The 10,420-nt window shown below is 56.8% G+C and overlaps 2 protein-coding genes across 3 annotated transcripts; one reads left to right on the top strand and one right to left on the bottom strand.

Annotated features, from left to right (window-relative positions):
- The first annotated feature begins 288 nt into the window (after positions 1–288).
- APRT (adenine phosphoribosyltransferase) lies at positions 289–2,918 on the top strand. Its single transcript, XM_024555908.3, has 5 exons — positions 289–429; positions 630–736; positions 1,899–2,032; positions 2,288–2,366; positions 2,558–2,918. Exons 1-5 carry the CDS (start codon positions 350–352, stop codon positions 2,698–2,700), a joined length of 543 nt encoding a protein of 180 aa, XP_024411676.2. The 5' UTR covers positions 289–349; the 3' UTR covers positions 2,701–2,918.
- A 668-nt stretch (positions 2,919–3,586) lies between these two features.
- On the bottom strand, positions 3,587–8,453 carry CDT1 (chromatin licensing and DNA replication factor 1). 2 transcript variants are annotated; one of them, XM_053915842.1, is made up of 10 exons: positions 7,932–8,453; positions 7,270–7,425; positions 7,042–7,196; positions 6,254–6,451; positions 6,022–6,167; positions 5,769–5,869; positions 5,118–5,306; positions 4,682–4,822; positions 4,407–4,608; positions 3,587–3,990 (listed from the first exon to the last, which is right to left on the bottom strand). In XM_053915842.1, exons 1-10 carry the CDS (start codon positions 8,418–8,420, stop codon positions 3,800–3,802), a joined length of 1,968 nt encoding a protein of 655 aa, XP_053771817.1. In that variant the 5' UTR covers positions 8,421–8,453; the 3' UTR covers positions 3,587–3,799. The 2 variants fall into 2 exon arrangements, with proteins under 2 accessions (XP_053771817.1, XP_045047864.2); XM_045191929.2 differs by having other exon boundaries at positions 3,587–3,963.
- Positions 8,454–10,420: the final 1,967 nt, after the last annotated feature.

Genomic DNA, 10,420 nt, shown 5'->3' with positions numbered 1-10,420 from the left:
TAGGGAATACAGTCAATAATATTCTAACTATGTATGATGATTTGTTGGGATGTTATATAATGTCTAATCACAGGGGCGTACACCTGAAGCTAGTATAATATTGTACATCAACTATAATTGAAAAATAAAAAGTGATTTTAAAACAAAAAAAAAGCTAAAAAAATAAACACAGTTCTTAAATTCAAGGGTATTCCATCAAACACGGAACTTCCTACAGGAGCCAGCGAGCCCCGCCCCTAGTGTCCAGCTCCACCTTCCCTCCAAACAGCGGCCCCTTCCTCACGCGCCTGTCCGCCCCTGCGCAGGCGCGCACCAGCGGTCCCGCCCAAGGACTCAAGTGGAGGCGGCAATGGCGGACCCTCAGCTGCAGCTGGTGGCTCGGCGCATCCGCAGCTTCCCAGACTTCCCGACTCCGGGCGTCCTGTTTAGGTGCGCGCGGGTGGGCGCTGGTGGGCCACCTGGGACCAGGCGACCTGAGGGCCCCGCTGGGCGTTGGGCCCCGCTGGCCTGGGCCGTCATCCGGCGCGTAGAGTGGGGCTGTCGGGGTGCCGTGGTATCCTCCCCAGGGTACCGCCACCTGCATGCCGGGACCCGTTCCCAAAATTACCGGGCCTGTGCTTACGCGCCAGGGACATCACTCCCCTCCTAAAGGACCCTGACTCCTTCCGCGCTTCCATCAACCTCCTGACCAAACACCTGAAGAAGACCCACGGGGGCAAGATAGACTACATCGTGGGCAAGTGGAGGGTCTGGGGCGGGGCGGGCGCGGGGCGGGGGGGGGGGGGCGGGCGGGGGGGCTTCTGTCCTACTCGGGATTGGGAGGTGGAAGGGTCACTGGGTTTGGGCCAAGCCCCAGTAGGCGGGTTGTGTGGGGTTCCTTTCGCCTAAGCCAGGCAGAGAGAGGAGGGGGCGGCTCCACCTCTGCTCCGGGGAGGTCATTGGTGGGGCTTCCTCAGGGGACCTGCCTGCAGGGTACTTGGGTAGTAACTCTGGCGTGGGCTATAAGGATAGACACGCTGCCCACTACTTTGCAGACCTGCAACGTGTAACAGGCCCCTCCAGCGGCCTGGGGAATGGCTGGGCGGGTGCTGCCCTTCCGGCTGTGGGGCTGAGGACAGCCCACCCCCACCCCCACCCAGTTCCTGGTCTCCAGCTCCAGGGAATATCTCTAGGGAGTGTCTGACCAGATCCACTGGGCAGGGCATGCTATCTTGTACCCCTTCTACATGCACATATTGAGCACCCACCCTGTGCCAGGCCCTTGACCCAGTGTGGGGCCTCCAGAAGGGAGCTAAGGAGATCAGGGAGGACCCTGGGGTCTTGTCTCCCTGTGGGAGCCCCACCGCTGACCCTCCCATGGAACCCGCCTGCCTTGAGGGCACAGCACTGCTGTTCCCCTCTTCACTTGTGTGTGTCCCTCAGAGGATTCTCTCGGAAGCCCTCTCTCACCCCACGTCTCCGTACACTGTGAGAGATGGCCTGTCACTGCCTCTCCTGGAGAAGTTTGCGGGGCAGGCGCTGCTGTAAAGACAAGAGTATTGTGCTGAACGTGTTTCGTAGTTACTACCAGCCCCATTAGAGATACAGCTGAGCTTTGGCAAGAGGTCAGGTGACTTCCCCAGGGTCACTTGGTTATTTACTGAACCTTGTAGGTTGTATTTAGTCCCTGGCCCCAGCTTCTCTAACTTCCCACTCTCCAGCACCCAGCAGTCCCTGCACCTTTTAGGTCAACTTTCCCTAAATGGATGGACATCACTGGCCTTTTAGCTGGCACCAACAAGGTCAGGCACCCTAAGTCACTGAGGCAAATACTTGTCATCATCCAGCCCTGACCCATGGGAACCCTGATGCTGCCATGCCACACAGCTGCCTCCCAGTACCTTAGCTCTCTCCAACAGGCCTGGACTCCCGGGGCTTTCTGTTTGGCCCCTCCCTGGCCCAGGAACTTGGCTTGGGCTGTGTGCTCATCCGAAAGCGAGGAAAGCTGCCTGGCCCTACAGTGTCCGCCTCCTGCACACTGGAATATGGGAAGGTGAGAGGGCAGGGGGCTGCTGCCATGGACCTTCCATTCCAAAAGGGAAAGGTATAGAATCAAGTAGAGTTGCCACAGTTGGAGTGGACATGGGAGCTCAGAGAGGCCAAGACACTAGTCCAGGTTCACACAGCCAGGAAACAGCCGGGTGCGTTGAAACTGGGACCCAGGTGGCAGCCCCTTGTCAGCTCCTGGGCTCTGCGCACCAAAGCCGTCCGCAGATGTGTTGACCACATGCCTGCTTCCCATCCACAGGCTGACCTGGAAATCCAGAAAGATGCCCTGGAGCCAGGGCAGAAGGTGGTAGTTGTGGATGATCTGCTGGCCACTGGCGGTGAGGGTTTCCCCAAGTTTGTGGGGGTGGAGGTGCCTTGCTGCATGTGAGAAGTGGACTAAGTCTTTGACACTAGTTCATCTGTCTGCCAGAAGGGAGCCCTGTTGGAATGCCAGCTCCTTCCTCCCCCAACCCCCTGGGTGGCCTAGGCCACATGGGGGCCTCACTCTGTTCCACCCCCACCCCACCAGGAACCATGCGTGCAGCCTGTGAGCTGCTGGGCCAGCTGCGGGCTGAGGTGTTGGAGTGCGTGAGCTTGGTGGAGCTGACGTCGCTGAAGGGCAGGGAGAAGCTGGGGGCTGTGCCCTTTTTCTCCCTGCTGCAGTATGAGTGACCTCGATACCCTGCCCACACCAACTAGGAAAAGAAGAGGTCCGGCCTCCACTGGCTGCCAGCAGGCACTCACTGCCCACCTGGATTTTATCCAGCACCCAGAGACCTTCCTGTGGGTTCAGGAAGTTATAGGCCTGGAGCCCATAGCCCAGGACAAAGCCAAGCCCAGACTACTCAGGTTTATTTACGGTGAAATGAGAACATATATGACCAATTTTACTAGAGTGGTGTTCTTCAGTGCCCAGGGTGGGATCTTGGCCTCAGGACCAGGAGGCGGGGGAGGGGTGCAGGGGGCCGCGTGCTGGCCTGGGTGTGCATGTGCGTGTTTTCCGATCATTTACAGCCCATTTGTGGTTCTCTTTGGTAGGGAAGCAGGCTGATTTAGGAAGCAGGTGCTGCTCAAATTGGTTTGGTTTCCCACTGCTGCATCAGAAGATGCAAACTTGGTGGCTTAAAACTTTAGAAGTACCTTACATAATATGGCCTATTATTTATGCGTTGGCCAGTGTGGCTTGGTTGAAATGTCCCATAACCAAAAGGTTGGGGGTTCAATCCCCAGTCCACACATGTACGGGAGGCAACTAATCAATGACTGTCTCTCACATTGATGCTTCTCTCCCTCTCTCAAGCAATGAAAAAATGTCCTTGAGTGAGGATTAAAAGATAGCACAGTATTTACATATAACCTCTGCACTAAATAGTTGTTATATTCTACTGTTTGGGGAACAGGCTCATCCATACATGTTCAGTCCGGTCTCAGGATTCCTCCATGGGTTTGGGGGAGGGGTTATTCTGCCAACCACACTGCCCAAACCCATTCCGGTAGGCAGCAAAGCCACCCTACACCTGCACTCCATGCAGCAAGAGACAAAGCCAAGTGAAACCAGTTTAATGACAGCATGCAGTATGAGGTGGGCGCACCACCCACAGTGGCCAGACAATTCCCCCAGGCCCTGCAGCCAGAGCCCGGCTAAGCCTCTGACGCTCATGGGGACTCAGGAATGTGAGCAAAGTTCATCATGTTCTTCGAGAATAAAACAGGCTTCCACGGCCAGGCTGGGCCTTGAGCTCACATGTATGTTAGTGCACAGCCATCAGGCTCACAGCACCTCCTCGGCACGGGTAAGGCGAGCCAGCTGTTCGGCGACACTTGCCAGGTCAGCAGCCTTGTCCAGTTTGACATAGGTGTCCATGCGGATGTGGTGCAGGCTAAGCCAGTCTGGCAGCAGCTCGGACAGGAGCTGCACGTGTTTCTCCATTTCCCCTGCAGAGAGGGGGCCTGTGAGCAAATCTGTAAGTGGGTGCACACAGGTGCTACTCCCAGTGTCTGCCCCCACCCCCAGCACTTCCCCCCACAAGGACTGGGATCAGGGCAGTAACTGACAACTTTCCCAAGGAGGTAGCTCTTCCACTGAGCCTGTCACATGTCCCAGCCCTCCAAAACGCTGAAGCAGAGGTATCCTGACGCTTTGTGGGACCAGAAGCCTTTGGGGGGGGGCGGTTCTCCTGGGACCTCAAGGGCAAAGGGCAGGTTTGTGAGGGAGAGGCTGCCTCAAGAGGCTACAGGGTTAAAGTGACCAGGCGGAGGCTCAGGAGGTGACCACAAGGGCACTGTGCCCAGCCAGTGCACACAAGCATGTGTGGAGAATGGTGCCCACCCTCCTGGGACTCAGGGACACAGGGATTGGCTCCTGCCCCTGCACGCACCTGGACTCATGGCCACGCAGTAGCTGCTCACCATCCTGGCGCAGGCCACCTCCATGGAGAGCGCTGGCTTGCGCTCGGAAACAAAGATGTTACGCAGCACCCGGGCCAGCTCGGGCAGCCGCTCAAGCCGCTGCAGCCTCTGCTCCTGCTCTGGACACCGTGTCATATGTGCCAGCTGCTTCTGCATCTCCTTGGCCCGGATCTGCACTGGGCATGGGGAGTGGTCAGTGGACAGCTGGCCCCACTCCCCCCATCCCTAGACCCTAAACACTCACCCGTTCCAACAGGTCCTGGGACACCCCCTTTAGGGGAGCAGGTGGAGTGGCCGGGGGGGTGGCTGGCAGTGCTGGGCTGGAGGACTGGGGGCTGCTGGGCTCAGCTGTACGCAGGGCCAAGTCACTTAAGGCCGCCTCCATCTGGAGCAGGTCAGACAGGAGAGCTCAGGAGAAGCCTCTCCTGGCCCAGCCAAAGGAGGCCCCTCACACCCCATCTGCATGGACCCCCTGCCCACGAGGCCCTCTATGTCCAGCCCAAGTTTACCCCAGGATGTCAGAGACCTGTGCTGGGCACCCCAGGGTAAAACCCGCCAAGCACTCTGAATACAGGGAGGGCACATCCCACTACCATCAAGGCCCACAGCCTCATAGAGCTTGTCAGGTGCCCACGTGGGCGTCAGGCTACCCCATCCTGGGAAAGAGGGTCCAGCCTCACCCTGGGTGACATCAGGCTTCGGGCTCGGGCCAGCACGTCCTGAGCGGTGGCCAGCTTCTCAGTGGTAGGTGGCTGGGGCAGCTCAGCAGGCTCGATGTCAGGCACTTCATCCACGTTGAAGCGGGGGTGCCAGCGTGTCAACTGGTCCTCGGGCACCACCATGGGGGGGCTCAGGGAGGCCAGGAATACCTGTCCAAGTAAGGGGGGCACAAGATGACCCTAGGTTCATCTGGCTGGGGTACAGCAGGGCTGTCCTGGTTCCCATCCAGCTGGGCACCCTCAGGCATAAGTAGAGAACTCACCAGTGCCCAGTGAAGTTACCACAAGACTTCTAAGCTTTGAGGCGGCATCTCTGAGCTCCCTGCTCCTGTGTTCAGGGCAGCCCAACCCCTCAGTTGGGAGCCAGGGCCAGGGTCGCTGCCCAGACCAGAATCCCCCCTCAGCCCATACCCACCCCATTCATATGAGGCCAGTAGTTGAGAGGAGAGCTCTAGAACACAGCCTCTCAGGAGGACCCATCTCCTGCTGGGTAAAATGGGGCTCTGACACAGGACAGAACAAGCTCTGACAGAGGGTATGGAGCACAAGGCTCAGCACAGAGGAGATAACTCGTACAGCAACGGCTGAGGCATCTTGGGGCTGCTGGCTCACCCTGTGGTGCTCCTGGACGCGCTCCAACAGATTCTGGCTGAAGACCTGTCGTCGCTGCAGAAGGCGTGAGGCTGTGAGCTGGGTGGCTATGTTGCCATCCTCTGCAGGAAGAATCCAAGTCTGAGCCCCTGGGATAGGCCCGCCCAGTCACCAAGCCCCACAACCATGGGTCTCAGACCAGGGGCCCCGTGCCCAACACCTCACACCCATGCTCAAAACTGCAGTGTCACAGGTGCACCCACAGCACACTCACCCTGGTCCAACAGTGGCTCAATGGTGAGCTGGTAATCAGACCTCTTGACACCATCCTTGAACGTGGGAACATTGCGCTCCTGGCGGAAACGGTAGGAGGCAGGATACACGGTTTTGATCTGGCCCACGTTGCGCTCCTCAAAGCGCCTGCGGGATGAGGTGGCCAGAGGTCAGAGAGCCGGTCAGCCTCCACTGCATGACAAGGCCCTTACCCTGCCAGGGACCCCACTCACTTGCGCATCATGTCCTGGACGCCTTTCTTGACCTTGGCAAAGGTCACAGTCTCCGAGCGGTTGTACAGCATGCCCACAATGGTGTCCATACTGCGAAACATCTCAGCCAACACCTGATACTTATAGGGCAGCACAAGGCCAGGAGGCCCTGGCTGGGCCAGGGCATGGAACCGCTGATAGGCAGGTGCCTTTTCTCCACTGCCAGGGAGGAAGCCAGGGATTGAGAGAAGCACCAGACCTATACCCCCTCCAGGACCCAATGGCTGGCAAAGCAGCTAGGGATACCCCAGAGCTGGGGCTTACAAAACTACTCCCACAACACACTGCATACCACATTATAAATTCCTCATATGCCCAGCTCCCCATGACAAGCACTCTATCAGGGATGGAGTCAGAAAGGGGTGGCTTCCAACCCAGCTCTGCCATGTCATGCCCCATCACCTAGGGAGGTCCCTGGCCACCCCCAGCCATGGTTTCCTTATCTCTAAGGGATGCATGATGACCACAGGACCTGGGGAAAACAGACATGAGGACAGGAATCAAATAATAACCGCTGGCAGTCAATATCATTAAAAATTCACAAGGGCTCACTGAGGCAGGAATTGGAGCCCTCTTCCAGATGAAAGAGGTGAAGGATCTAGTGACTGGCACTCCTGGGGTCTGAGTGCCTTATGAACTGTGCTGGCTCTTTTACATAGCAGCCCCAGCCCTGACTACCCCTTGGCCTACCAGGCCTCCCACCAGCCTACCCTTTCCTGGGGTGCCTGACCACCCAAACTAAAACTCACCTTGGCCTTGATGAGTGCCCATTGGCTTCCAGTGCATTGGGTTCCCCAGCATCATTCCTCTGAGCACTTGCCCTCAGCTCCTGGACCCGTGTGCCCAGCTCCCGGGCCCAATGAAGGCACGACTTGAATTCTGAGAAGGTGCTTTTTGAGGGGACCTGTAGACACAGGGTGCTGTCAGCCAGCCAGTCACCCCATTCCCACCCCCAGCCCTTGGTCCAGCCTCTTCACCTTGTCCTCCTGGGGTACCAGTCTGGGCAGCTGACCTGCTGAGAAGGCAACCTTCTTTGTGTTCTTGCTCAGACAGGAGTGCTCCGCAGAGCTAGGGGCATCTGGGGAGCCAGGGCGCAGGGAAATAGGAGCCTCTGCAGAGCCAGGGCCAGGGACCTGGGGGAAAGGACCCCATAGGTGAACAAATGACAAGACTCTGTGGGGTACTGGCTCTACACAAGGCAGATCTTCTGCTGCCCTCAGTCCAGCCTCTTAGAAGCATCTCCATTAAGGGAAGGACCTGGCCCACCCACCTGTTTGTTCTTCTCAGGAAGAGATACAGGGCTTGACCCCCAAGATAGCCTTGCAGATGGGCCTGGTATTTACCAGCCCGCCCAGCTCTGGCCCTCCCCAGCATCAGTCAGATCAGCGGGCTCAAAACTTCTTCCCCATCACTCAAGTCCTTTCCAAGCTGAATCCTTACGGTGGCCACAGGACGCCGGCCTGGTGGCTCGGATTTACAGTAGGTCCTGCAATGACTCCCAGTCTGTTCTCTCCGCCCAGACCAATGCCCAGTCGTCCCACTTGGGGCCTCGGTGTACCCCCCTGGTCTGTGTCCTCCCTCCGGGTTGTGTGTCTGCAGAAGCCCTCCCCGCACGGCCCCGGTCTCCTTGCACCCTCACCGCATCTGCAAGCAACCTCAGCCTCCTGCGCGCGGGTGGCGCGGGTTCGTCGCGCGTGGGCTCGTCGTAAGCGGGATCGTCGGGCAGGAGGGCGCGCTTGCGCCTGCCGCCCGAGTTGGGAGCCCGGGCGTGGGGCGCGGGCTGGGCGGAGCTCGGGGTGCTCCAGGTTGGCTTGGCCCGCGACGACGCGGCGCGGGGTCCCGGGCGGCGGCGCGCAAAGAAGTCGGTGAGGCGGCGCTGCGCCATGACGAGGATGAGACCAGGGCCGGGGGCGGGAACAGGGAAGGAGAAGCCGGACAGCGGGAACAGAAAAGCAGGAGACCGGCAGCGGACGGAAGTGAAGCCGCGCTTCACTCCGATTCTCCCGCCACCCGTGGCCCCGCCCCCTACGCGGGCCGAACCAGGAGCGTGGGGGTGGATGGGAAATGGACGCATCCGGGCCCCTGCGCTTGAGCGCTTTGTCTTTGCGCGCGGGCGGTGCGCGCGCATCTCATTGCAGCTCCTTCTGCGGGTTCGCTGATCTGCCGCGTCTCAGGGTTTCCGTGGGGTCTGCGTGGGCTGGCGCGATTGGGCTTGGACACCAAGCCAGTGCAGTACGGGGAAAGGATACAGTGTGTTTAACAGGAAAATGCTACGCTGTTTACAGATTAAATTTAATTATATTGCAATAAAACTGCACTGCGCAGGGGCGCTGTAGGCTAGGTGGCGAGGCTGCGCGTGTCACCCGGCTACACACGTGACCTAGCTGCGCCAGTGACGAGGGCGGGGCGCGCAGTCCGGGCCTCAGCGTTTCCTAAGACAACCAGGGCTCTCTGTGCGCGCGTACTACAGACAAGAAAAGTCAGGTGCAGATCGTGGGCGACTTGTCAACGGTCCCCCCAGCTGGAGAGTGAACTTGGCCGGGGGCGCGGAGGGTACAACTCGGAAAGAAAAATGTTCCGGAATTAGGGAAACATTAAAAAACAGAATTATATACTGTTTAATTTTTATTGATTTTAGAATTATATACTTTTTTAAAGAGTGAACTTTGTGATGTGAATTATAGCTCAAGCTTGTTTTTATTTTAAAGAGTTGCTGTGAAAATAGCTGAGTTTAAAAGATGTGTTCTTAAAACCTAAAGCTTAGGTTGGAAAACTTGAGAGCCCGATAGCAGATAAGCAAGTCCCAATACCGGTGTGATTCCAATCACAGAAGAATGCCGTTCCTCCGGTCCCGAAGTGGGTCTACAGATCTGAAAGAAATCACAGGGGTTGTCTTTGGGAAGGGTAAGGGCTGAGAAAGGGGCTTTACTTTCTCAAGTTTTCTGTAAAAAGCATGAATTGTGCCTTATTAAAAAAAAAGTTTAACAGAAATATCAGATGATGCCATTGGTGCTTGCAAAATGACAAGAATGATAAAGTTGGAAGTTGATGGAACAGGCGGGTGAAGCAACGCGTTTCCTAGGTGTACAAAGGGTGCCAGCAACTAGACCCTTATTTTGTAAACAGCCAGTGGCAAAGTATTAGCAGAACAGAAAGCAGTGTGGAAGGTTGCGGCCAGCATTTTTAAGGCCATGTCTTTGTTAAAGTTTTGTTTTGGTATGTGTGCTGTGGGCCACCACTTAAAATTTTTTCTTAAAACAGTGGTAGGGGGGTGGAGGCAGGAACTGACCTGAGTCAAAGTGGAGCACTCCAAATGAATGAAGCCTACTATTCATTAAAGAGGGAAAGCTTGCATGATTCCAGAACTGTAATGGGAGCATAATCTCTTGACTCACAGCTGCTCATCAGGAGAGAGGGAGTTATCTACTCTCCCAGTGACATGGTGGCTCTCCACTCTCTGTTTCACATTTAGGAAATAAAGAAGCACCTGCTATTGGAAAGGTAAAGGCAGCTGGATCTAATTGCAAGAGGTTTGTCAATTCCCGCTGCTGGCACTTTGGCCCTGCCCCTGCCCGCTGTAGATAAGTTGATGGTGAGGATGTGACAGGTAGGCCTCCTCAGAGCCTCCAAAATGCTGAGCAGTCTCCACCAACATTTCATTTGTCTTGCCACCTGACCACCCACAAAGTGGTGGAAACACAGAGTGCTTTCCTGTGCTCATGCCATCCCAGTGCTGTATGAAGGGGTTGGAGGCAGGTCCCAGGGTTGTAAGAAATCCAGGAGACCACCTAAGGAGGGGACTCCCTTCCCTCCTGACCACCGTACAGCTGTGTGACAGGCATGCACAGCCAGGCACATCCACCTTAAGGGGACTCCTGGGAAGGAAAGAGTCAGGCACAACATTGCAATCATTTTGGCCAGCCCCAGGGCTAGAGCCTGGAGGCATTAGTGGGCCCAAATGGCTCTGAGGATGAGCTGAATCCTGGAAGGACCATCCAAAGGGTCTTGTAGACCTAGAAAGTGAATGTAAAATGAGTCTGTCTCATGTGGGATGAGGGGCCAGAAACATTAGTACTCTAGGGACTTAACAGTGTGGTCTGCATTGACCCCTCACAATCAGCCAGCAAG

Source organism: Desmodus rotundus, chromosome 12 (assembly GCF_022682495.2).
Source record: "Desmodus rotundus isolate HL8 chromosome 12, HLdesRot8A.1, whole genome shotgun sequence".
Taxonomy (NCBI): domain Eukaryota; kingdom Metazoa; phylum Chordata; class Mammalia; order Chiroptera; family Phyllostomidae; genus Desmodus; species Desmodus rotundus.
This window is presented reverse-complemented; position numbering and strand designations above follow the sequence as displayed.

Bases quoted from the DNA above. Each gene is read 5' to 3' on its own strand.
- APRT (XM_024555908.3), top strand. From the start codon at position 350: ATGGCGGACCCTCAGCTGCAGCTGGTGGCTCGGCGCATCCGCAGCTTC. The intron at 737-1,898 runs GCAAGTGGAGGG...TCTCTCCAACAG, and splicing joins CAAGATAGACTACATCGTGG to GCCTGGACTCCCGGGGCTTT. The intron at 2,367-2,557 runs GTGAGGGTTTCC...CCACCCCACCAG, and splicing joins TGATCTGCTGGCCACTGGCG to GAACCATGCGTGCAGCCTGT.
- CDT1 (XM_053915842.1), bottom strand. From the start codon at position 8,420: ATGCGCGCGCACCGCCCGCGCGCAAAGACAAAGCGCTCAAGCGCAGGG. The intron at 7,197-7,269 runs GTGAAGAGGCTG...CTGTGTCTACAG, and splicing joins TGGTACCCCAGGAGGACAAG to GTCCCCTCAAAAAGCACCTT. The intron at 5,307-5,768 runs GTGAGCCAGCAG...TTACTTGGACAG, and splicing joins GCGTCCAGGAGCACCACAGG to GTATTCCTGGCCTCCCTGAG.